We start from the raw sequence: 26955 nt of genomic DNA on the forward strand, positions 1-26955 counted from the left end.
ATTTCTCAGTTTGCCTCCTGCTGAACCTGGAGATTTTTCCCAACACAAAAGAGTTTCAAAGGCAGCACCTGAGCACTCGCACATGATGACGTCAAAGCTTCTCGCACATGAGACGCCCCAGTGCTACTCCCTGCCCCACCCTCCCTCGCTTGCATCCCTGACCACAGCTGTTGCAAAGCTATTTTCGGACTATGTAAACAAGCAACCCCAAAATAGCTTTGCAGCAGGTTGTCATCCCGAGTGAAACACCTTGTCGTGGGACAACCTGGGAGGGTTTATGGGAGGGGCCGTTTACCGGAGCGCATGCTGCATGACTTTCAGCCCCATGACCGCTTGCCAGAAATGCCAAACTCTTAACATTCTCCTCATGTATCACCAGATCTCCCAGCTTTGTTCAAAGAGAAACTGGGAAACAGCAAACGACGGTGTGTTGGCAATAGAGGCCAATCAGTATCAATAGCTGTTTTCCCCTTGGTGTTGCTGATAACACCACACAAGGAGGCCCTGTTCTTTACAGAGAAACTGGAGAAAAGAGCAGGCAGGCAGAAAGTGAGCAGCAGCATAGTTTCGGTGTTTGGCTCACGGCTCTGCTATGTTTGGAAGGGCGTGGACCTCGCCTTGATTCAAGAAGGAAGATAGCAACTCATTGGCACATGGGTTATGAACAGCAAGCTCGCCTGTTCCTCTTCTCTCCTGGCAGTGACCCAAAATGAATCTTCTGTGGCACAACTTCCTGGCACATGTTTTGTACCGAACAGGTTCAGGAGGGGGTGGAGGACATTAATTTCCCCCCTGCTAAACTTATTTCACAGCCCGCCTATGGGGGGATGGTTCACACAAGAACCTTTAAAAATAAACTAGGTGGGCACACACAGGGTAAAGTTGATAGGTGGGGTTATGGTAGAATACCCTATTTAAGAAGGCTAGTCCAAGACTTCTCGGTACCTAATGGGCAGGGCTGGCCCAAAACCTCCCTGAGAGGTAGGCCAAATGCTACCCTTCCTTACCTCTGCTGCCTGGTTTACTTTTGCAGGGTTGCATTGTACTACTTTACATTTATAAGCTGCTTTAGGCTGCAAACCTAACCAACTTCCCAGCACTGGCATAAGGGCAATGCAACTCCAAGGTAAGGGAACAAATATTGCCCTACCTTGAGGAGGCCTCTGTGACTGCCCCCCAACTGCAGGATGCAGCACATGCCCCACTGGCACAGCTATGCCAGTGCTGGAAAGTTGGTAAGGATTGTGCCCTTGGTGGATCTACAGCAATCATTCTCAAATGTTTTAGCACTGGGGCTCTTTTTTTAGAATAGCAGTCTGTCGGGACCCACTGGCAGTGATGTCATTAACCTGGAAGTGATGTCATGGCTAGAAGTGACATCATCAACTTAGGCTATAAATTCCTCAAAGAAGTATCTGGAACCAAAGCAAAAATGTGATCTTGGCTCAGCCTAGTAGGCGGGTATGAAAGTGGTTGAAAGTTTCTGTATAAATGCTATATTCAGAGAGCAGTTTTGGTTCAGTGGTAGAGCATGTGTTTTGCAGAAGATCCCCCCCTCCAATTTCAACCCCATGTGACTCTAACCCAGGGGTCTCTAAACCCCAGCCTGGGGGCCAGATGCGGCCTGTGGCAAGTCTCTATCCAGCCCGTGGCCAGTTTCTGGTCCCCCGAGAGTCTCTGGTACAGTTGCCCAAACAAAACCAGAGCTGTGCTTGTGGGGTGGGGGAATTTAAGTGTGTGCTTTATTTCTGTAGTGTGTGTTGGTTCTTGGAGAAATCCTGGAAATTTGAGCCCATTCATTCATTTATTCATTCATCTAAGTTCCATCTCTAATGTAAATTTTATATTTAAATCTTTTTCTTCCGGCTCTCCACACTGTGCCAGATATTTGATGAGTCCCTTTGGCTGAAAAATTTAGAGACCCCTGCTCCAGCTGAGAGACCACCAGGCCAAGAAAATCAAGACAAGTCCTGCTACCAATCAGAACAGGCACTGCTGACCCAGATGGACTCAGTCAGACTCAGTATAAAGCTGCTTGTCCATTACATGACATAGGAAGCTACTTCTACAGAGCCAGAAGATTGGTCCATCTCACTCAGTATGGCCAGGCAGCTGTCTAAGATTTCCAACAGGAATTATTTCCCCTGGAAATGCCAGGGATCAAATAGGAAGCCTTCTACATGCACATCATGTGTTCCGCCAATGAGCTACAGCCCCTCCATTAAATGTTGTGTCCTCATGATTGCGTTCAGCTGGATATCTCAGGCATATTCAACATAGTTTTCTCATGGTCATCATTCAGGTCCATCCAAACCCATGTCATTAAGCTCCCTTCCTAATGTCTGTCCAAACCAGAGTCATTCCAACAGTGAATAGCTGATAATGATTTACAAGTCAGGTGTCTGATGTTCTTTCTTTGATGCCAGCTGTGGTGATGTTGCAGAGCTAATTCAGACCACAAAGAGGTGGGCAGAAGGCATCTTTCTTTTCAAGTCTGTCAACACAGAGAAAGAAAGTCCCTGGTGAGTGTCTGGGGAGTTCACTTTAGTCCCAGAAACTGTCATCACACAATCAAGGAATGCGTCTCGTGGAGTGATAACATCTTACCTATGGCATGGATGCATATGGGACAGATGTCACAACACCGCTGGCGCATGATGCCAAACCAGGAGCGAGATTGCAGCACTAGGAATCAAAGGAATTTTGTCTTGGATCTGAATGCAAAGCGTTCTGATGGCTGAGAGAGCTTTGGAACTGGTTTATATGTCTGTAGCCCTGTGGAGATGGTGTTTGTGCGTTTAAATGTGTGCTGGTAAAGGGGCAAGGGGAAGGATTGTGCCGATTGGTCGTGTGTCTCCATGGCCAGCTCCTGATTCCCTAGTGTCTGAGGCAGTGCACCAAAACTCACACACCCCTTTTGCCCAGCAATGTGCCTGCTGCCTTTGCCATTCCTCCTGAATCCTGGATATTAAACAGAAGCAAACAGGAAAAAAAGAGAGAAGGGGAGGGGGTGAGCTTGGAGCACCAGAGACATTCCAATCCTTCACTCTCTTCTCCTCTTCCTCTCTTCTCCTCCATACGTCCCCTTCCACTCTGTTCCCAGCCTCCTTTTGAATGCAGGCTGCAGCAGAGGCAAGGACAGTATCAGGTGCCCCTTGCCAATCTACTGATGGAGGTGATTCATTTGGCCTGGCACTGTGGGGGTCCCATCTATTCAGCTCATTTGTACACATGCCAACATGCACAGGTTCTGTACATAGATGGGTAGACTGTGCCTTTTGGGAATGCTTGCAGGGCCTTAGTCTCAGGTTCCCCCAAAAGCTGGAGCTGACAATGCCCCCCTCGTCACTGTTGCCATGATGGTTCACTTGCCTTTTTCCTCTGAGCCCTGTAACCAATCACTCAGAGAGGACAGGAGATCAGGCAAAGATAACAAGTCGAAGAGGGATGGGAGCAAGGGATGGCATACTGAGGAATAAGCCTTGGAAGGTGCCTGGTGATTAATGAGTGTGATTAATGTGTGGAATTCCTTGCCACAGGATGTGGTCGTGGCAATGGCCAAGGTGCCATTAAAAGGACAATTTTGTGGAGGAAAATTCCATTACAGATTAAAAGTCCTGATGGGTATACTCCTGGTTCTAGAAGTGGGCTCTCTCTGAATGCCAGGTGCAAGGGAGTGACATTGTTGGCATTCTTCAGTCTCGGAAGACTATGGTGTCACGCTTTGAATGGTGGTTCTGGAACAGAGTGTCCTCTCCAGTGCGCGAAGCCTGGGTAAAGTAGGTATGGAGGATAGGCTGTTACCCATGCAGCAAATCCCCCCTCTCCAAGTCGCTGAAATGGTCCAGTGGAAAGGCAGAGGCCAATACTGTTGGTTCCAGGGGCGTAGCAGGAGTTGCCAGAACGTGACTGTGTTCAGCCATGAACTGCCTCAGGGACTCCGGCTCCGGATTTTGCCTCGAGGTTGACTCCTGAAGCCTTTTCCATAACTGGACATAGCCACAAGGCAGTGGAGGTTTGGGGTCAGAGTTTTCCTTCTCTCAGATGAGCTGCCTTCCCAGGCTGACGAGTCCCATCTACCCGGTGGCTGTTTAGTCGCCTCTTACGACAAGTACAGCCAAACTGAGGGCCTATTCTTATCCCCAGCCCTCAGGGGAAAAGGGAGTGACAACAGGATGCAGGTATCTTGTTGTCTTGTGTGCTCTCCGAGGCATCTGGTGGGTCACTGTGAGACACAGGAAGCTGGATTAGATCCAGCCTTTCACCTGATTCAGGGGGGCTTATGTTTTTATGTGATGCCTACTCTTGGCACCAGCCCTGGTGGCTACAGTCTAACCAGTTTCTCAAGCCCTCAAGATCATGCTGAACTACAGTATGTCTCTTGCTTCAGAGGTATGTAGGGCCAGCCTAAGAGAACCTGACACCTGAAGCAGCATGCCAAATGCTGCCCCTCTACCCAGATGTGCTGGCCTCTGCCCCTCCCGCTCTCTAATATTCAGTGCTACCCTCCTTTCCATATTTCCTCTTTCTCTCTCTTCCTTTTCCAATCCAGGGGGCGGAAGGAGAAAGAGGAGCAGTGGAAGCAAGATATGGGTGCCACCCCTATCTGCTGCCTGATTCAACCACTTCAGTTTGCCTTGTGGATAAGCCGGCTTTTCGACCCTGCAGCCCCTCGAGACCTGAAAACATGCTCAAAAGCCTACTTATTTGCAATCAGATGTCATTGTAGCCTGGAAGATCACAGGAAATTGTGAGGAAATTGTGAGCTTCCTACTCACTAAAGTAATTGTCCATCGGCTGCTTTGAGCCCTGGACTACACTCTCCTTTGAGAGTTCACATGACTCACTCCCACCTGCCATTATCTGACCCAGAATATCACCAACATCCCCGACAGGTAAGGAGGCTTGATTGCGAATGTGAAGCCTGTGACATTTGCTGTGATTGCCCATTTCTTGAGAGTCAGGGGCCTTCTCCTTTCACTGCTGAAGCTGAAGGAGCCATGTCTATGGTTGGCAACCTTCAGTCTCGAAAGACTATGGTATAAGCCAGGGTGTCCAAAGTTTTTAGCAGGAGGGCACATCATCTCTCTGACATTGTATCGGGGGGGGGGGGGAATAATTAATTTACATTTAAAATTTGAATATATTTACATACGTTTACATAAATGACTATATTAAAGATGAACTTGTATGAATGAATGAAGGTCTTGCAATAGCTCAAGGCCTATAAAAGGCCTTGCACAAAGCAAGGCTGGCCTTTCCTTTGCTGCTGCTACTGCATCACAGATGTGAAACAGCTAGCAGTGGAGGGATCCCTCATCCCACAGCTCATACAAGAGGTCAAACAGTCACCCTCATGCTGAGAGTAGTTGCGTTGGGCCAGTCCGGGCTCCAACAAATCTCTGGAGGGCCAGAGACTCATTGGAGACTAGAGACTCCTTGAGGGCCGCATTGAGAGGCCTCGAGGGCCACAAGTGGTCCCAGGGCCGGGGTTTGGGCACCCCTGGTATAAGCCTGCAGCACCCAGTATTCCCAGGCGGTCTCCCATCCAAGTACTAACCAGGCCTGACCCTGCTTAGCTTCCGTTTATCTATGTTCGGACATGATCTTGCAGCCAAAGTAGAGCGTCCTTTTATTTATCTGTCCCTCTGGGATTTTAGTCAGAAAATCAGAAGACCAGCACAATCCAGAGGCTGGAGAACTCAATGGGTTATATACACAGTGGTGTAGTCAGAGCCAGCCCATCCATGGGCTGTCGCCTCGGGTATCACTGCTTCTCCTCCTCCATCTCCCTGTATTGGAAAAGGAAGAGGAAGACAGAGAGGAAGATGAAGATGTGAAGGGGAAAGGAGTGCTGAACTGGAATATTGAAGAGTGGGAGGAGCAGAGGCTGGGGCCTCATCAGGTAAGGGGGGGCAGCATTTGGGAGGCTGCCTCAGGTTGCAGGAGGTCTTGGGCCAGCCCTGGGTGTAGTGATAAACTTTGAAGTGACGGAGCTTGTCATGATATACCCACCCATAGCCATGCACCACTAAGTCGAAAAAACAATAAAAATCAACTGTAAATGCTTTCATTATGTATGGTTGGCAACCTTCAGTCTGGAAAGACTATGGTATAAGCCTACAGCACCCAGTATTCCCAGGCGGTCTCCCAGCCAAGTACTAACCAGGCCTGACCCTGCTTAGCTTCCAAGATAAGATGAGATCAGGCATGTGCAGGGTAACAGTTGCTGTTTTCATGAGTGTGCTTCCTTTTCCTGTCACTTATTCATACTTTATAATTTACTATGCTTCATTTACAACACAATCCCATCCATGCCTACTTAAAAGTAAGCTCTGCTGAGTTCAACAGGACTTACTCTCAGGTGTGTATAGGATTGCCGCTCCAACAGTCCAATCTAATGGGTTTGTAGCACTGGTGGAACAAGGATTTAAATCCCCTTTCCCTTCCAAAGCCTCTCAATCCACACACACACACACACACACACACACACACACACACACTGGATAAAACGTGTGCTTTTTGGCATGGCATGGCTGCACCAGCGGTGGGAGGAGGAAAGGATAGGACTGGGCTGTAAGGCCCCTACCAGATTCAGGACTGGTAGGATTGGTCCATGAGGCCAACTGATACTGCCATTTCAGGCAGCAGATTGGTGGGGTAATCCCCACCTTCATCTGCCCACTTTCCTCTGCTGCCTCTCCTCCCACTCCCTTGACTGGAGAAGGAATGCAGGGATGGAGCAGAGTAGAGAGTGTGGAGGAGAATAGAGTGGTGGACTAGAGCAGTGTTTCTCAAACTGTGGGTCGGGACCCACTAGGTGGGTCGCGAGCCAATTTCAGGTGGGTCCCCATTCGTTTCAATATTTTATCTTTAATATATTAGACTTGATGCTACCATGGTATGTGACTGCATTTGGGGAAATGTTACAGACCTGTACTTTTAACAAGTTACTATGTATGTTCTTAGAACAATATAGTAAATGGGACTTACTCCTGGTGAAGTGTGGTTAGGATTGCAGCGTAGGACTGTTAAAAATTTTCCTGCTTGATGATGTCACTTCTGGTCATGACATCACTTCCAGTGGGTCCTGACAGATTCTCATTCTAAAAAAGTGGGTCCCGGTGCTAAATGCGTGACAACCACTGGACTAGAGCGTCTCCACTCTCCTCAACACTTCTTCATCCACTCTACCCCCTCTTCCTTTTCCCCAATTCAGGAAGTGGGAGAAACAGCCTGGATCATCATCAGGTAAGAGAGCACTTGATATCCAGGAGGTCTAGTGTTGGGAGAGTTAGAACAGACAAAAGAAAATATTTCTTTACTCAGCGTGTGGTTGGTCTGTGGAACTCTTTGCCACAGGATGTGGTGATGGCGACTGGCCTGGACGCCTTAAAAGGGGATTGGACAAGTTTCTGGAGGAAAAATCCATTACCGGGTAAAAGCCATGATGTGTATGCGCAACCTCCTGATTTTAGAAATGGGTTATGTCAGAATGCCAGATGCAAGGGAGGGCACCAGGTCTCTTGTTATCTGGTGTGCTCCCTAGGGCATTTGTTGGGCCGCTGTGAGATATAGGAAGCTGGACTAGGTGGGCCTATGGCCTGATCCAGTGGGGCTGTTCTTATGTTCTTAGCTGTGTGTCTGCCATAGCTGTGTGTCTTGTGACAGGGTGGGCAACAGGTTACCATAGCCTGCTTGAGGAAGAGTGCATTTCATGTTGCAAAATAAAACAATTAGCTGCATCTCTATTGTTAACACATAATTGCTTTAAAAAAAATGGTTATGCTGCCTTCTGTTGGAGGCTTATTCCATCCATCCGGTATTGTCAGTGACCACAAAGCAATTACCCTTTCATATGGCTCCTGTATAATGCATTGTTCATGCCTAAGACTTCCTTGAATTAAGATTAGTTTATAGGACGAGCTGCTCTGGCCATGTGGCAGAACTCAAGCACAAATTGACCACAAACATAGGTACTGATCCCTGTCACTGAATGTCTCACACTGCCTAATTCAGAGAAGGATCAGAGAAGAATGAAATCCAACATAAACATACAACAGGAAATTCAACAATGTCTTTATGACTGCTCCTTTATCTAAAGATGTCCAGTTTTAAAATTGTCCCTGTAGCTGAGGGTTTCCCAAACTATGGGTCAGGCCCCACCAGTGGGCCACAACCTGATTTTTGCTGGTTCGCAAAACTGGCAAGCTGAGACAAATATCTTGAGTGTGATGGAAACCTAAATGGAGCAGCACATGCACGTATAAAAGAAAGGTTTGGAGCAGAAGAGGAAGTGTGGAGGAGAAAGGCAAATTAGCATGTAGGAGACATTCTAGTCCACCGCTCTTCTCCTCTGCACTTTCTCTTCTGCTCCACTACCTTCTTTCTTTTTGAATTCAGAAGCAAGAAGGGGGCAGTGGAGACAGAAGCTGGTATTCCACTGGGTAAGACAGGGTCACCCCCAGGAACTAGGAGATCTTGGACCATCTCCAAAGAGCTAAACCCAATTCTAGTGCCACACTCCCAAACGTGCTTGCCCCCGATTTGCTTTACAGAACTCAGTACCTTTCGCAGGTAGAAATGCAAACAGGGCCCACCTGAAGGGGAAAACGGAACTGGATGAATTTCCAGAATTCTTTGTCAGCAACTGTTACCCTGCACATGCCCAATCTCGTCTGATCTTGGAAGCTAAGCAGGGTCAGGCCTGGTTAGTACTTGGATGGGAGACCACTTGGGAATACCGGGTGCTGTAGGCTTATACCATAGTCTTTCGAGACTGAAGGTTGCCAACCAACCATTTCTACCCTTCATCTTCAGTATTGTCTTTCTCCTGTCAAGGCTGTCAAGAGTTAATCTCATTCTGTTGGGTTGCCAACTTTTTCACTACAGTCGCTCTTGCACCTTAACAGCAGCTTGGTATGCAGAAATGAAGCAAGTAAAGGTTGTCCTGGTCAGGGCCAGCCCAAGACCTTCTGGCGCTTGAGGCAGCTTGCCAAATGCTGCCCCCCCTTACCTGGTGATGTGCCCGCTTCTACTCGATTAACCCTCTAGCTGACTGTTCTTCTCTGCTCCACACTTCTGTTTAGTCCCTCTCTTCCTTTTCCAATCCAGGTACTGGGGGGAGAAGGATCAGTACAGGGGAGCAGGTGAAGTGAGAGCCCTCTGTCAGTCTGCTGCCTGATGTGACCATTTCCTTTGGCCTCATGGATGAGCCAACCCTCGTCCTGGCACGGTGATAAGTGGCTAGCAAAAATTGGCTGCTACATTTCTAGGAATTTGGCCATGAAGCAGAAACAGAGACAAAGTTGGCCATTATATCTCCATGGGGTCTCCTCTAGTTCTGCGATATTATCCCCCAATCCTGAAAAGAAGCTTCTACAGCAGGGGTGCCCTAACCCCAGCCCGGGGCCACTTGTGGCCCTCAGGGACTCACAATCAGGCCCACGGGGAGCCCCCAGTCTCCAATGAGCCTCTGGCCATCCGGAGGCTTGCTGGAGCCCATGCTGGTCCTACACAACCGCTCTCAGTGTGAAGGCAACTGTTTGATCTCTCACATGATCTGTGGAATGAGGGCTCCCTCCACTGCCTGCTGTTTCATGTCTGTGATGCATTAGTGGCAGCAAAGGAAAGGCCAGCCTTACTTTGTGCAAGGACTTTTATAGGCCTTGAGCTATTGCAAGACCTTCATTCATTCATGCAAGTTCCATAACTAAAATATTCATTTATGTAAATTTATTCACATTTGAAATGTAAATTAATTTGGCCCCGACACAGAGATGATGTGGCCCTCCTGCCAAAATGTTTGGACACCCCTGTTCTACAGTGCTCTAAACTGAAGCATCACTCTCCGTCATGTGCAACACACACAATCACCTTTTTGTTAAATGTTCCTCAGGCTGCTAGCAATCATTCTAGGTATTTTTAGTAGTTGGCTGGAGGACAGACTGAAAACGAGTGATACTTTCGTATTTTGGTGCCTTTCATGTTCTCTGCTGACACCAGGAGAACTCCCAAAGTGGTATAATTTCAGTGAAATGGAAATACAACTCGAAATAAGCAGAGCAGATGTCATTATGGTGCTTTAGAAGTGAGACACTTATGCCCCTAATGCAGGGGTTATCATCCGATTACACCAGTGTTGCAAAAATGTTCATGAGATCCCAAGGGAGAGGAAAACAAAATTAAGCAGGACATGGGACAGAGTCAGTGACACTGACACCTGCTGAGACCTTAAAGAAGATGGAATTAGGTTAGAACAACTGGAGCTCTGGGATGCAACTGCAGCAGAGGGTACATTAGGAGCTGTCAAGATTCTCGTCCTTTAAGGGTGAGCACAGGAGGTTTTGTTGAAAGCAGTCATGCGGGTGGAACAGACCAAAGGCAGTGTAGAACTTGCCAGCTGAGTCGGAGCATCAGGCCATCAAACTGCCTAATCCTAATCAAATGGTCCACATTGTGATGTAGTGGCACCAAAATGGCCATTGATGTATCCAGCGCAAGGAATAAGGGTGGGTTCTAGAGCCATCCCCCTCCTCCTCCTCCCAGGCCCACTACGCCTTCCCCCGCCCCTGCCACCACCCTTCACCTCCCCACCCTCCCCTATTCTGCCTCGATTGTGCTCAGCCCTGCACTTAACATCCTCCAACCCCATTCTCCATTTCCGGAGTGAAAGGAGCAGAGGCTAGCGCATCACTAGGTAAGGGCAGCAACATTCCACATGTCAATTTAGGTGCCAGGAGGTCTTGTTTTGGTTGGCAAGCTTCAGTCTCGAAAGACTATGGTATAAGGCTACAGCACCCGGTATTCCCAGGCGGTCTCCCATCCAAGTACTAACCAGGCCTGACCCTGCTTAGCTTCCGAGATCAGACGAGATCGGAAGATAGTGTTCAGTATAGGGAGATGGTTGGCAAGCTTCAGTCTTGAAAGACAATGGTATAAGCCTACAGCACCCGGTATTCCCAGGCAGTCTCCCATCCAAGTACTAACCAGGCCTGACCCTGCTTAGCTTCCGAGATCAGACGAGATAGGGAGATAGTGTTCAGTATAGGGAGATGGTTGGCAATCTTCAGTCTTGAAAGCCTACAGCACCCGGTATTCCCAGGCGGTCTCCCATCCAAGTACTAACCAGGCCTGACCCGGCTTAGCTTCCGAGATCAGACGAGATCAGGAGATAGTGTTCAGTATAGGGAGATGGTTGGCAATCTTCAGTCTCGAAAGCCTACAGCACCCGGTATTCCCAGGCGGTCTCCCATCCAAGTACTAACCAGGCCTGACCCGGCTTAGCTTCCGAGATCAGACGAGATCAGGAGATAGTGTTCAGTATAGGGAGATGGTTGGCAATCTTCAGTCTCGAAAGCCTACAGCACCCGGTATTCCCAGGCGGTCTCCCATCCAAGTACTAACCAGGCCTGACCCTGCTTAGCTTCCGAGATCAGACGAGATAGGGAGATAGTGTTCAGTATAGGGAGATGGTTGGCAAGCTTCAGTCTTGAAAGACTATGGTATAAGCCTACAGCACCCGGTATTCCCAGGCGGTCTCCCGTCCAAGTACTAACCAGGCCTGACCCTGCTTAGCTTCCGAGATCAGGCATGTGCAGGGTAACAGTTGCTGCAGGTCTTGTTTGGTCCTGGCACTTCATCCCTGATTGTCCATCACTGTAATGCGGGCAATGGAACTGAAGTTAAAAGAACCGTGTTTCCTGGGGGAGGTACTGGTTCCCCAGAAACAGCCTTATCAGTGAGCAATTCATACTAGTCCTGTTAGGCAGGTCACCAATGCAATACAGTATTTCCTTCTGGCTCGTGATTAGCCTTCTTACAATTGGAACAGGGTGGAATGCATGGATCAGTTGAAAACTTATCATGTCTTAAGTATTGTGTTCAAAGCTTACAACACTGCCACCTACAGGGCAGGTGGGTTTAGCATTTTTGACCCTAGCACAGAGAACATTAAGCCAGACATTATACCAGACTGTAGAGAGAATGCTTTGTGGCCAACATTAGCTTGTGGAAAAAATAATTGGGGGCGCCCCCAGTCGTCTACCTGATGCAACCACCTCAGCTGGCCTAGGATAAACATTTGTATAGAAGGTGCTTTTTGATGGATACAAAGTGAAGAAACAGATAAGAGTGTGCATGCATGTAAGGAGATGTTAAATTAGCAGAATTTTTCAGTGATGACCCCAGCAATGGCATAAAACATGGCTGCAAGATCTTCTACTTCAGTTAGGTACACCAAAAACTTGTCTTAGAAACTTTTCTTATCTCTGTTGCAAGAGCCACAAACAGCCAGGCACCAACAACAACATATGAAAACCTTTCTAAGAACATAAGAACATAAGAACAGCTCCACTGGATCAGGCCATAGGCCCATCTAGTCCAGCTTCCTGTATCTCACAGCGGCCCACCAAATGCCCCAGGGAGCACACCAGATAACAAGAGACCTCATCCTGGTGCTCTCCCCTACATCTGGCATTCTGACTTAACCCATTCCTAAAATCAGGAGGTTGCGCATACACATCATGGCTTGTACCCCATAATGGATTTTTCCTCCAGAAACTTGTCCAATCCCCTTTTAAAGGCGTCTAGGCTAGACGCCAGCACCACATCCTGTGGCAAGGAGTTCCACAGACCGACCACACGCTGAGTAAAGAAATATTTTCTTTTGTCTGTCCTAACTCGCCCAACACTCAATTTTAGTGGATGTCCCCTGGTTCTGGTATTATGTGAGAGTGTAAAGAGCATCTCCCTATCCACTCTGTCCATCCCCTAAAGAAGGGGGGTGGGGAAACAGCTCTGATAAATCTTCAGGCAAGGAAGGACATTATTGTTGAACAGAGATGGCGCTGTTGTAGTACCAAACCCTAAGATGACATATCTGAAGGCCCTGGACCACTCAGCAATGATAAGACAGGCAAAGTCCCGAAGAAACATGTTGTAGCTGAGATCTCAATTACCATATTTCTAAATCTAGGCAAGGATTTGCAAACGAAACAATTACTCAGCCATGAAATAGCTGCCCTTGTTGTCCACCCAAAGTCAAGATTTTTTTGTTTCCCTAAATCTATAAACCTAATAACCTGGGATGCTCCACTGTCTTTGCAAACTGTTACAGAAAGATTACACAGGCCTACACACATTTTGCCATCTTAGACCTATTCTTAGGGTATATTTGGGGTGCTAAAACCAAAAATGGCATCAGAATTGCCTGATTGGAACTAGTTTTGTGGGTACAGCATAGCCAAATTCTATGCTGATTCAAGTAGCTTCCTCCTGAGGAAGCCATGGTGTCAGCTTCTCAGGAGGAAGCTGCTTGAATCAACATATAAGGTGGCTATGCCGTACACCCAAAACAAGAGCCATCGGGCATAATGACTCACATTTACAAAATCTGGTCCCAAATCTCCCATCATATGTCAAAGGCACAAATGATTTCCTATTGAAAGTTCAGGCCTTGAAGAAACAGCATCAATGAGATGACAACACTATGCTTGTAACATTAGCTGATACTTCACTCTACACAAATATATTGTGGAACAATGATACTGAAGCTCGAAAGGAGCTTCTAAACCAGGTATGGCCAACCTTTCAACTTTAAGGGCTCCTGGACCTTTAACAGTTGTGTAGAGGGGGGAATTTCAGCAGGTGCAGCTTCTCATCTGTGAGATGACAAGCTGCGCCTGCTGAAATGTCCTCTTCTACGTAACTGTTAAAGGTCCAGGAGCCCTAAAATTGAAAGGTTGGCCACCCTTGGTCTAAATACTGGAGGAGTGCTGGGGGTGGCGGCAGACACGCCTCCCCAGTCCTCCACCTGAAGCAACTATTCAAGATGCTTCAGGAATGGGCCAGCCCTTGTTGTTCTTCCATACAGACAGGGGGGTTTGGCTCAAAAGAGTACAGGGCACCAACTCAGTGGCATGGGCTTTGCTGAGTAAGAAGGTGTGGCTTCCTTGAGCGAGGAGTTACAGTTAATACTTCCCCACCTCCCACACATTTTTTTGACCAAAGTGCCTTGCCCAGTAGGAACGAGCCACGACCTGTGACCTCAAAGCATCACGCTGACAGCCACACAGTTATTGGCGGGGATGATCTTCTGCTTGAAGGTGAACATTTCTTTCAGCTCGCTCCGGAAGCGGTCGTGAAGCCAGGCATAGAGGAAGGGGTTGCAACAGGAGGAGCTCATTGCAAACCAGTGGCAGAGCAGTTGGATGAGGAGAAAGTAGTGCTTGTTGACTAGGCTGATGTCGATGTCACGGATGATGTTGAAAACATGGATCGGGAGCCAGCAGACTGCAAAGGCAGCCACCACCAGCACAAAGAGGCGGAAGATCTTCCTCTTGCGCACCCGGTCGAACTCGGTCTGACTTCGCGTTGGGTGGCCGGGCATCACCCGGTTCTTGAGCTTGACGGTAATACAGAAGTATGAGAGGGAGACGGCAGAGAGTGGCAGGATGTAGGTGATAATCAGGGTGCTATAGGCATAGGCCAAGCGCTCCTTCTCTTTGTCCACCCAGAACTCCTCGCAGATGGCAAAGCCTTCCTTCTGGAACTCGACGTGGTAGGTGTGGGCAATTGCTGGTGCCACGAGGGCACAGGAGAACAGCCAGATCCCACAGATGACATACACACAGGTACTGAAGGAGATGCGCTTCTTAAGAGGGTGCACGGTGGTGTAATACCTGAGAAGAATGGGAGACTAGTGAGTGCGAGATCCTGCCGTTGCAAGGACTTTCAAATTACAGCCTGTAGGTCACCACCAACCAGTGGTGTACCTAAGGGGAGAGACAAATGCCCTGGGCATCACACCTGCAGGGGCGGCGGTTGTGCCCTTGGCACCGCACCTCTGCCGGAATCCTCTGCCGGAATCCTCTGGAGGGCCAGAATTCATAAGCATATCATGTGATCTGGTCCTTCATCTTCACTTTTGAAACCTGTCTGTTACCATTTGCGAACTAGAATTATGTCACCATGGAAACGTGCCAGCAACCCTCTTTCCCCCACATCAGTATCAGAAAGGCGAATCTGCTTTTCTAGAAAGAAAAGGTGCATTCAAATAACAGAACTCTGTGTTTTTCTCCGGAGCAAGTAAAATATCATATTAATGATTGTGCCAAAAATAATAACTGTGTGAAAACCAGCAGCCACCGACACCGTTCCTGGAGCAAGACGGCTTGCTCAAACAGAAAAGCAGGCCAAGACAAGCATAATTCTCCAATTTCCTGCTGATGGCTCATCCCTCCCACTGGGCAGGAGGGTCACAAAATTAACTTAGGGCGCAATCCTAACCCCTTCTGTCAGTGCTTTCCAGCACTGGCATAGCGGTGCCAATGGGACGTGTGCTGCATCCTGCAGTTGGGTGTCACTCGTTTGTTCCCTTCCCTCAGAGCTGCATTGCCCTTAAGTCAGTGCTGGAAAGGACTGGCATAAGGGGTTAGGATTGTGCCCTTACTTGCTTACGGGCAGCCCAATCCTGAGCTGCCTGGGGCGCCCAGTCTCGGCGGCACTGAGAAGGGCTGCCGCCGGATTCTGCGCCTCCTGAGCTACTGCAGGAGGTGCCTCGGGAGAAGGGGGCTTTTGTCCCCTTCCCCCGAGTAAGGTAAGCAGCCCCGCAATGGGGTTACTCACTTTACCGCTGACCAAAAGGAACCATACACGAGTGCCTTGGATCCTGTGGAGCGGAGCTCCGCGGACCCCCCTCCCATCCCTCCCTCAGGCATGCCTCCGGGCCCCTCCTCACATCACACGTCACACCTCCTCCCCACGTCACACCTCCCTGTCACACCTCCTCCCCGCTCTCGCTCCGCCCCCTGCTGGCCTCCCCCGTTCCTGGAACACCTCCTCCCTGCCCTGCCCCGCCTACCATTCCACAGCTCGGCGGTCCGGGAGACCGCCGAGCCGCGGAAGCTAGGCAACTGCCCCATCTTGCCTGCATCAAACCACCGTTCCCTTTCTGTGAGAGACCCACGGACACCAGAAGACCTGAATGATTGCTATGAGAACTGGACATCCTTCGGAATGTGGTACAGGCATCCCCCCCATATCAACGGATCCAGCAGCCGTAGATACTGGGGGACCACTTTAAAAATGTGTAGAAAGTAAATAAAAAAGTATAGTAAAGAATAAGAAAATTGTGATGCATTCTGGGATAAGCCTGGGTGAAGAGAAGGGCCTCAGTGTGACCCAGAAGAGGAGGCAGGTATCTCACAAAACTGCTTGGAGCCCTCAAAATACAGTAGCTTCGCTGCTCAATGACAGAGAAAGTATTTTGGGCTTTTCTCTTTCTACACATTTTCTAAAGTAGACTCTCAGTATCTGTGGATTTGCGGTCTCCATGGGGGGGGCGGTCCAAAAAGGAACCCCCCACGGATAGAAGGGACACCTGCAGCATTTCTCAAACTGTGGGTGGGGGCCCACTAGGTGGGTCACGAGCCTATTTCAGGTGGGTCCCCCATTCACATCAAGGTGCATTTTATTTTTAATATATTAGACTTGATCACATGGGATGCGACTGCATTTGGGGATATGTGACAGGTCTTTACTTTTAACCAGCTAATGTGTATATACTTTTAACAATGATAGTCAAGGGGACTTACTCCTGAGTGAGTGTGGATGGGATCTGCAGCCTTTTGGATGCTTGGGGAATTTTTTCAAACAGATCAGCAACTGCTTGGAAGTGTTAGGGGGGTTCTTAATTTTAAATAAATTGTTAAACCTGTACTTATTATACACTTAATTATTTGATTTGATTTTGTTGTATGGTGGGGGGGTTGTTAAAATTTTTCCTGCTTGATGATGTCACTTCCAACCATGACCCCACTTCCAGGTTAATGACATCACTTCTGGTGGGTCCAGACAGATTGTCATGCTAAAGAGTGGGTCTTAGTGCTAAGGAGTTTGAGAACCACTGTGCTAAAGGGTCTTATCTGAGAAGGCTGTGGTATAGGATTCCATTGTTTTAGTTTCTTGTAGGAGCGCTTTGATTTATACAGGCATGACACTTTCGATTTTTGTAGCCATGTAAAATGTTTGTTGTTTTATGGTGAATGATTGACATGAAGACTTTTCTTTTGGTGTCTCTTTGTTCTATTTTGGTGTAAGAAGAAGTTTGACTCTTACATATGGGACCAGATGCGCTAGACCAGCGGTGCCCAAACCCTGGCCCGGGGGCCACTTGCGGCCCTCGAGGCCTCTCAATGCGGCCCTCAGGGAGCCCCCAGTCTCCAATGAGCCTCTGGCCCTCCGGAGATTTGTTGAAGCCCGCACTGGCCCAATGCAACTGCTCTCAGCGTGTGGGCGACTGTTTGACCTCTCGTGTGAGCTGTGGGATGAGAGCTCCCTCCACTGCTTGCTCTTTCACATCTGTGATGCAACAGCGGCAGCAAAGGAAAGGCCAGCGTTGCTTGGTGCAAGGCCTTTTATAGGCATTGAGCTATTGCAAGACCTTCATTCATTCCTATAAGTTCATCTTTAATATATTCATTTATGTAAACTTATGTAAATTTATTCAAATTTTAAATGTAAATTCTTTTTCCCCCCCGGCCCCCAACACAGTATCAGAGAACTGATGTGGCCCTCCTGCCAAAATCTTTGGATACCCCTGCGCTAGATTCTCACAACAGGGCTGCTTTAACCCATTTCTACCCAGTCCACAGGTATACACATTTGATCCCTGTGGTGTAGATGCAACATTGGGCAGAAAACTCTCTTAATTAATCCAGAACAATTTTCTATCTCCAGCCTTGTTTTGCCTAATTAATTTCTTCAACAGGAGGGTCTAATTAATCTCTGCTCCACTGCGATGTGCTGAATGGTGCAGAGATTAAAACGGTGGGGCTTCTCAGAATACAGAAGCCAGGAAATGGGTGACTTGAATTAATTGGCATTAATTAATCATCTTGCTGTAGAGTCCTCTGGGTGCTTCTGGAGCACCCCAGGCTCTGCTCCAGGTAGTCCGCCTTTGAGGGTTAGGTGGGTGGCTACTGGGGACGGAGTCTTCTTGGTGGTGGCACCCTGCTTATGGAATACGTACACTGACACTCATTCAAGGGCCTACCTTTTTAATATTTTAAGTGCCATTTTATTATTTTGAATTTTTGTTGAATCATAGTAGATTGATATTTTGGTTCTTTTGACACCTTCCTTCTCTCTCTCTCTCTCTCTCTCTCTCTCTCTCTCTCTCTCTCTCTCTCTCTCTGTGTGTGTGTGTGTGTAATACACCTGTAGGGTGGAGATCAGGACCACAGTAGTACTGTGCAAGGAGATGGGATATCACCCTTTACTGCTATGTTGCAGTCCTGAAACTACCATTATCCTTGGGAGGGAATATTCTACTGGCAAAAATGGAAGCCTCCCTCCTGGAACTGATAGCCATTTGAATGGTCCAATTTTTTTGGGGGGGGGGGGCAACAGAAAAGGGTTAAATATCCTCTCCCCACATGCCACAGTTCTCATTTTGATCACTCACGCACACGCACACGGGTACAACTTCAACTAAGTAGCCTATAGCCATGTCTGAACAGAAGGGAAAGCTACAAGAAGCACCCCCCCCCCCCAAAAAAAAATGGTGCAGTACTCTGGCCTGTTTAAGCTGTGAAGGATTCCAAAGATCTTCCCCCACTGGGTACAACTGGGGGAAAAGGACCATGAAACCTCTAGATCTGGATCTGAAGAGGCTTGGCAATTACCTGTCCACCGCAATGGCCGTCAGCGTGAAGACAGACACGTACACTGTCACGGGCTGCATCAGGAACACAAAGTAGCACAGGAACTTCCCAAAGACCCACCCCTGAGGGTTGAAGGCATAGGCCAAAGTGAAGGGGACGCAGGTGGCGCACATCAGCATGTCTGAGAAGGCCAAGTTCCCAATGAAGAAGTTGGTGACGTTGTGCATTTTCTTGGTCTTGCAGATGACATAGAGGAGGAGATAGTTGCCAAAAATGCCGACAAGCACCACCAGGGCGTAGCAGGGGATGATCAGAGGTTTGAAAGACTGTATCAGCTGCACACCTGTAAACTGAGAAGTGGAGTTGGAAATGTTTCTCAGTGCAACTTCATAGGTGGTTTCATTGGACAGGCCATTGTCCCTCCGCCCGGTGGCTTCCATGAGTCAATGTGAACCTTAAATGCACCTGGGAGCAACAAAAGAGGATACCCCTGTATTTTAGTTAGGGGGTCACGTTCACAACGTCACACATTTGGGGATCTTGGCCTCCCTGCATGTGCGAACCATGAATCACCAGGTCTTTTCATGTGGCAATAAGAATATTTAACAGCTGCTCAGCAGTGTGTAAAGCACTTCACGTGTCTTATCTGGGGGCGAACCTTAAAACAGCCACCTTGGAAAGGAAGGAAGCATTATTGTTCCCATACTGCAGATGGGTGGCGGAGAGGGAGTGACTTGTCTTTACCCTGTGAGTTTGTGGCAGAGATGACAGTTGAAGTGAAGAAAGTTCACATCGCACTTGTTCTTGATCGACATTGGCAGGCCGACTTATCGATGGGGTTAGCCTGGTTTTGTCCTCTCGATTCTAGACAGTACTTTGTGTCCTCACATCAATACATACTCATGGACCATTTTTTGAAGCTCTTTCTTGCATCTCATCCACAGTTCAGATTGGCAAGAATGCGAAGAAATGCTTTCAAGGACCATTAAGCACCTCGATAATCACGGCACTGTCACATATTCCCCTTTTCTTTCTGATGTCTTCCCATTTTCTGTCTCTTTAGCCTCGAAATTGTGTTGTTTTTCCATCTTCAATGCTGCAACATTTCCATTACTTTCCAAGGGATCCGTCTTGGTTTACGGATGCCTGAGAAGGCAGACGACAAAAAAAAAAGGAAAAGAAAAGAAAATGGTTTAGAATGACAGAAAATCTGGTAAACAACTTTCCCCCAAAGACTGGAACTACAGAAAAAAAACAAGTTAAAGATATGACAGGCTCAGAGTAGTCTATGGAGAGTTTGTCTTCGGGATTTTGTTTGAAAAGAAGGTGGAAAATGGTCAGATTTCTAGGCAAGGTCAAGGCAAAATGGCAGACCAGAAAAAAAAGATCATAAAGTTATCTCAAGTGCAGTGGATGGTATATGTTGGAAACTAAGGGCCCAATCCTAAACAGTGCATGTTGGCTTACTGCTGGTGCACACTGTCGCAAATGTGCCATAAGGCACGTTTGTGAGCCCTTAGTGCCGGCCCAGCACCAGCCAACGCTGGGCTAGTGCAGGTGGAAGGCTGGTGCTCCGCTGCTTGGCTGTTGCCCAGACTACTAGGTGGAAGACTGGTAGGTGGGGGCATGGAAGGAGGCAGGGGAGAGGCGTTCCAGAGTGGGGGGACGTGAAGGGAGGTGGGGAGAGGGCAGGGAGGAGGCATGCTGGGGGAGGGAGCAGGGTGGGAGGTGGGCAGGACCAGTAAAGCTCAGCTCCAGCGGATCTTGAGGCCACACGCCCAACACGGTGGCTCTTGATTCTGCCATAGCCCAAGATAAGTGTGGAACATACAGGAGGAGTACAGGTACATTTCTAATGCTCCTGGGTGCATCATTACTACAGTACCTTGATGGAAAGATAGATTAGGGAGACATGCCTTCAAAATTGGTACCATATAACCAACATTAGGCAAACATCTGCATTATGGAAAGCGAGTACCTGACTATCATCATCTGAAGTCAGTACTGCCTTCCTTATGACCTACCAAAGAGTAACGAGGTATCAAATAGCAAGCTTTCAAATCCAATAGGATTCTTCACCAGACTAGACCAGTGGTCACCATACATTTTACCACTAGGACCCACTTTTATTAAAAAACACTCTATCGGGACCCACCCAACTTTATAAGACTAAAAAAAAAAAGGTTTACTTTACCAGCCAATCAAGCCATGTTTTATCCTTTTTAATATGGTTGGGGGAGACCGCCTTCTGGAGAACTTGCTGAGCTCCATGTACATCGGAATCAGGACCATTCTGGTGGTCTTACATTCCCCTTCACCTGCCTTCAATAAGAGCCAAAGCATATTTGCCTACTTGTGAGTAAACATGCACACGTGGCTCTCTTTCTATAAGTTTCAGTACATTTTTCCTTGTCAGCTTGGAGAAGGGGGACTTTCTTCTGGATTTTTTATGGGGGGGCGGGGGGGGGCTGCATTCATCGGACTGTTCTGGTGGCATTGGGTTCCTCTCAGCCTACCCTTCAAAGTGGACTGAGGCATGTTTGCCTACCAAGGAATATACATGCAGCTCAGTTGCCCTTTCCAAAAGACTCAATACATTTTCCTTGTCAACTCTCAGCTTGTCAGTTTCAGTTTTGCAACTGACCAGCTATCAAATAGTGACCAGCTGCTGGGTCCCAACCCACAGTTTGGGAAACACTGGACTAGGGAATACATAAAAATAAGCGGTGTACACAGGGCTCCTTAGACCAGCCATTTTCAACCAGTGTGCCACTGTGTGCCAAATGGTTTGCAGGTGTGCCACAGGAGTTTGGGGGGGGGGTCATTTATTAGTAGAGCCATTGGGGGATGTGAGCCCCCACCAACAGTATGGTGTGCCTTGTCAATTGTCAAAAAACCGATGGTGTGCCTTGACAATTTTAGCACCTTGTCAGTGTGCCACAAGACAAAATAGGTTGAAAATCACTGCCTTAGTAAATGAAAGCACAAAATGGTTTTATCCCCATATTCTGAAGTCTATGCATGCACTCAGTCCAGTCTCTAGTGCTGAACTGAAACCCATAGGATCCCACCAAGCCAATGATCAAGAAAAAATATCCAGAGCAACATAGTAGATTTTGTGTTCTCAAAAGAGGGGATAAATGTAAGATGTTGCACTAGAGTGAAAGTTAATCAAAGTGAAATTGGGTGTATAACCTAAGATTGGAGGGCTTTTCACCCCTCAAAAGCACAATCCCCAAGCACAACCCCCAAATCCTCTTCCCTGGCTGAAAATCATAGATATTCTGTGATTTTGACCTTATAAAATGGACTTTATTGATTTATTGGCTCTATAAAATGGTTTCCACTTTATAAAACTGGAAACCAGGTTTTTGCTTTTTGTCACATAAGACAACTCAGGAACCTGTTTTAAAACAAAACAAAACCTGTTGCATATCTGAGTTGATACTGAATTGTATTGCTTTGTTCTCAGTGAAATGCCTTTTCCCAAAAGGAGCACTGTGAGACATACAAAAGAAGTGAATACTTTCAGCGCAGTATTTTAACAGTTACTCAGAAATACGCTGCGTTGGGATCGGTAGGACTAGAAAATATGCTGTTTTGGGTTGCAGGCTTTGCTTTCCACATTCAGCACAGCTCATTACAGACACACACAAAAAACTGTTTTTTATGAATTTGAAGGTCAGTTTTTCTTTTTGCTCTTGGAAACCTTGGAAACAGCTCTTGAAAGGGAGTTGCTACATTTGCAAACAGAAAGATCTGTACGGTGGATGCTCAGATGACCTTCAACAAAAGAACTTCATTGACAAAAGCTACTAGCAAAATGCGATGAACGGTTGCAACAAATGCCTGATTTCACTTGGTTTCCCCTGCAAAAACCAGCCCTTCTGTGACGCTAAACATTGAAAGGTTGCTGTCTCTATACTTCCTCCTAGAAAGACTCTTGGCACTCAAAGGTACGCTGTTCTGGGGACACTGCAACCCAACAAGATTCATCTACAGAACTTGACCATCCTCTGAAGCATTTTGTTAGTTGACTTTCCACTTAACACAGACTAAAGAGCGTAAAACCTCTCGCCGCTCAGATTCAGCTGAATGGAAGCACACATCGAAATAGCGCAATCATGCATTCTCTTCTCTACTGACCTGAAGTGTGTAGCAAAGTCAAGTGGAAAAGCCGGACTGAGAGGTCTGATTGCACAGCAGCCGTGTGAAAGAAGTTGTGCGTGAGTATAAGAGAGAGAAAAATATTCAGGCTGTAGCCTTCACGCACTTTTCTAGTGGGTGAGTTCAGTTTCAGGCAGACTCTCTCACACCCTCTGCTGGTTTCCCAAGAGATTTGGTATGGATAGATGGATGTACATGTAATAATAATAATAATAATAATAATAATAATAATAATAATAATAATAATAATAAGCATGTCAAAATAATTGATATAGCAATACCAGGTGATGGTAGAAGAGTAGAGGAAAAAGAACTGGGGGGAAAAAATAAAATACAAAGTTTTACAAAAAGAAATTGAAAGGTTTTGGCAGTAGAAGATCAAAGTGATCCCAGGCACCCTCAGTGCTAGTCCAAAACTGAACAGCTCCCACTGGTGGGTATGGATGACCAAACCACATAAGACTTGTCCTTATGGCCACCTGCTTGTACCTAATCCAGGTTGAAAATGTACTTGTGCTGAACTGGTCACGTAGGCAGTTTCTCACTGACATTGATTCCCATTTTAAGAGCTGGGGGCTTGAATGTAAGAGCTTGCCTAAGACCACACACTAAATCCATGGAAGATCATTGAATCTCAGTCCGGTACGATCACCCAAGCGCCTCTGTCCACTGGCTCATAATGTTTTGATTTGAACCTTGAGGATGGACGGGTCTGGATTGTAGAAGTTGAGTATGCTGCAGTCCAGTGCCTCACATTATAAGGACTTTCTAAAGATGTAAGTTTCAAGTATTGCATTATCTGTTGAACAATAACAGAGGCTAGGAAAAAAGACTCTCTAGGGGCGTAACTTTCCAGTGCCAGTGCAGCCGTGCCATTGGGGTGTGCACTGCATTCTACAGTGGCGGGGGGGGATCACAGAGGTCTCTTCATGGTAAAAGGTCATTTTTCCCCTTTCCTTGGGGCTACATTGCCCCAAGCTCTGGAAAGTTGGATAGGTTGGGCCCTAAATTACTTTGCCGTTGAAAAAATGACAAAATAAAATGTTTTAAACGTGATGGGATGTGCAGACTGACATTCCAGTCAGGTTGTATCATTCCTCGTGCCTGGTCCCAGTTAGCAAGTGCTGATCTATGTGATAGCTCTTGCCTTGCTGTAGATTAAAGATTTTATATGTGCTAAATTAAGAACTGGTTGGTTGGTTGGCAACCTTCAGTCTCGAAAGACTATGGTATAAGCCTACAGCACCCAGTATTCCCAAGCGGTCTCCCATCCAAGTACTAACCAGGCCTGACCCTGCTTCGCTTCCGAGATCAGACGAGATTGGGCATGTGCAGGGTAACAGTTGCTGCAATTAAGAACTAATTGCAATGATAAAGTACATGACCTTTGAAAGCACACCAGAATGCAAATAAGGTGAGGCTGCAATCCTATATACTCTTTCCTGGGAGGAAGCCCCACTGAAAACAACAAGACCTTTCTAAGTAGACATGCATAGGATTGTGGTGTTAGTGCAAGATTTTTATGTTTCTCTTTCGTCCTCTCCTTCCACCATGAAAACCCATTTGGAGGGTGGCGTTTTCCAAAAGGTGATAATTGCATAGTGGCTTCTTCAGAAGATGAGTTCTATATTCAGGGTGTCTCAAAAAAACATACACACATTTTAATAAGCTCTAATTCATACATCAGAAGTCTTGTAGAAAACCTGTATCACTCAAACATCTAAAGCAGCGGTTGCCAACCTGGGGGTCATGACCCCACCAGGTACCATGTTTGAAAAGTCCTTTCCCCTTGAGGGGGTGGGAGGGTGAAGAACTGGCAGATCTCGTAGGTGATGATGCCTGTCACTTTTGAGTTCTCCCTGCAGGTAGGAAAGGTGTTTTAAAGGGGTTCATCCAGTATTTGGCAGCAGAGGCAGGGAGAATCCGAAAGTGACAGGAAGTGGGTCCCAAATCTATCTTAAAGGGACAAGAAGTTGGCAGCAACTGTTACCCTGCACATGTCCGATCTCATCTGATCTCAGAAGCTAAGCAGAGTCAGGCCTGGTTAGTCCTTGGATGGGAGACCGCCTGGGAATACCGGGTGCTGCAGGCTTGTACCATAGTCTTTCGAGACTGAAGGTTGCCAACCATTCAAGAAGTTGGGAACCACTGATCTAAGGCAGTGGTTCCCAAACTCCTACAGGGAAGTTTGAACCAGGTAAGTGGTTGCATGGATGGGGAAGGGGCAGTGAGGTGGGGGCAGTGACAGCGCTTGCAGGGATTGTGGTACTGACATTTCAGAGGCTTTTTTTACTTACGGGGGGGGGGCAGCGCTGGGCTCCTGCAGGAGTCCACACACTATAACATGTGTGCACATGTATGTATATGTTCTTGAAATGCCCTGTTCTATTCCCAAATGCTAAGCAACACGTGAACAGGAGCGGGGATATCAAGGCCTGGCACCAGTCCTATCCCAGTGGGACACACTGGCTTTCTTCAGCCTTCGTTCCGTATGAAGCCTCACGATGAGATTTCTGGAGTGAGTTCTTTTACGACAGAGAAGAATCTATTGCAGACTCACTGCAGGAGGTAGAGTTGGCTCGGGAGAAAAGTCGAAAGCGGCTTTAATCTTACTGGAGAGAATCGTCTTCATTTAACACTGACTTGGAACCTTCTGCAGTGCAAGCACAAAGGTTCTCTTTTCTTAACCAATATGGCTATCTGACACACTGAGGCAGTTAATGTATTACTTCCTGCCTGTGATCCTGTGTTCTGTGTGCCAGGTCCCACAGGGTGGTTTCTTACCTGGCCAACTGTACCCAATCAAGTGTTGCGCTCTCTTTTCCGCCTCCCCGTTGAGACCCTCAAAGTGCCCCAGGGGGTCATCAATAATGAAGAAGGTATAACTTAAAAGAGTGGCGTTGGCTCTTGTTCACGTCCAAGGATCATATGCTTGTTTCCGGCATGGAGACAGCTCGTCACGCCTGTCGTATACTTGGTCTCACACTCCCAGGGTTTTGGGTGCTCAGAGTTGTTGGTTCTGAACCCTAGAGCCCTCAAAGATCCCTGTTCGGTAGTACTGCCACCACCCTGTAAGAGCCAGTGCCTCAGTCCAGGGACACCGAGACCCTCTAGGCTTAACTATATCCCTTGTAGGCACTGAGCACTTTCTTTACTTAAAGTCTCAGTCCTCAAGTTACTAGTCTACAATGAGGATTTTTGGTAGCTTGCTGAACGGCTAGGCAGGATTCTGAACCTTTGTCCCCAACAGACAATGAACCAACATGGTAAAAGGATTTTTACTTTATTAAGTACATAGGGTTACAAAAAGTTACAAAAGGCAGCAAATGCTAGAGGCATAAAAACTTCTAGGAAACATATCAGCATAAAACAACAAAGCTAACTGGCTAACTCTATTATTCTCTGACTCTCACCTGGGTCAGCTTCTTTTGTAGATCCTCAGGTCAGTTACCTAAGAGGCCACATGGTCCTGGCGGGGCAGGATGTGCACCCACCACCTATCTCACCAAGAGACAAAAACCAAAAGACCCTGTCCTCCGGAAGTGGGGCTGGATGCTCGCCCTCTCAGCTCATCCCTCCCCCCTGGAGATCTACAGCTGCATTCCATCCTTGATGGGCATCTTTCTGGCTGCCTAGGTGCTACATAATCACCTTCCATTGAGTTGTAAATTCTTAGCAGCTAGGACTGCAAGCCACTTCTATGTTACTGTTTTAGCTTGGTTCAGGCTTTACATGTTACTAGGCCTAAAATGTACATATTCATGACAACGCCACAATGTACAATGCTGTGGGAGACACCGCCTAAGAATCTGCAGCTGGAAGTGGGCAGAGGAGGAGCTGACAGAGTGATGTGGCAGCCAGAGCTTTCCAGCAGTGCTTTGTCATGACTCTTTTAAAACAGGACTTTACACAAGTGCGCCATTTGCCATTCTGAAAACAAAAATAGTACAATTTCCCCCTGGAAAAAGGGGGAACATCTCTCTCCGTCTCTCTACTTTTCAGCAGATTATTTTCTTCTGTTTTCAGAGCCGGCCCAACCATGACGCCAAATGAAGCTGTTGCCTCAGGCAGCACTTTGGAGGGGGTGCTCTGTCTACCTACTTGCCTCCACTGCTCATCCTTC

At 47.4% G+C, this 26955-nt stretch overlaps 1 protein-coding gene and 5 pseudogenes across 1 annotated transcript; 2 read left to right on the forward strand and 4 right to left on the reverse strand.

Moving 5' to 3' along the window:
* The first annotated feature begins 8642 nt into the window (after positions 1-8642).
* LOC136662798 (5S ribosomal RNA) lies at positions 8643-8759 on the forward strand (annotated as a pseudogene).
* A 2320-nt stretch (positions 8760-11079) lies between these two features.
* Positions 11080-11202, reverse strand: LOC136662966 (5S ribosomal RNA; annotated as a pseudogene).
* A 16-nt stretch (positions 11203-11218) lies between these two features.
* LOC136662967 (5S ribosomal RNA) lies at positions 11219-11341 on the reverse strand (annotated as a pseudogene).
* A 2706-nt stretch (positions 11342-14047) lies between these two features.
* On the reverse strand, positions 14048-19105 carry LOC136662538 (prolactin-releasing peptide receptor-like). Its single transcript, XM_066639786.1, has 2 exons — positions 18687-19105; positions 14048-14681 (listed from the first exon to the last, which is right to left on the reverse strand). The coding sequence occupies exons 1-2, from the start codon at positions 19103-19105 to the stop codon at positions 14048-14050; spliced, it is 1053 nt and encodes a 350-aa protein (XP_066495883.1).
* A 4961-nt stretch (positions 19106-24066) lies between these two features.
* LOC136662896 (5S ribosomal RNA) lies at positions 24067-24186 on the reverse strand (annotated as a pseudogene).
* Positions 24187-24804: 618 nt separating this feature from the next.
* LOC136662869 (5S ribosomal RNA) lies at positions 24805-24924 on the forward strand (annotated as a pseudogene).
* Positions 24925-26955: the final 2031 nt, after the last annotated feature.

Source organism: Tiliqua scincoides, chromosome 11 (assembly GCF_035046505.1).
Source record: "Tiliqua scincoides isolate rTilSci1 chromosome 11, rTilSci1.hap2, whole genome shotgun sequence".
Taxonomy (NCBI): domain Eukaryota; kingdom Metazoa; phylum Chordata; class Lepidosauria; order Squamata; family Scincidae; genus Tiliqua; species Tiliqua scincoides.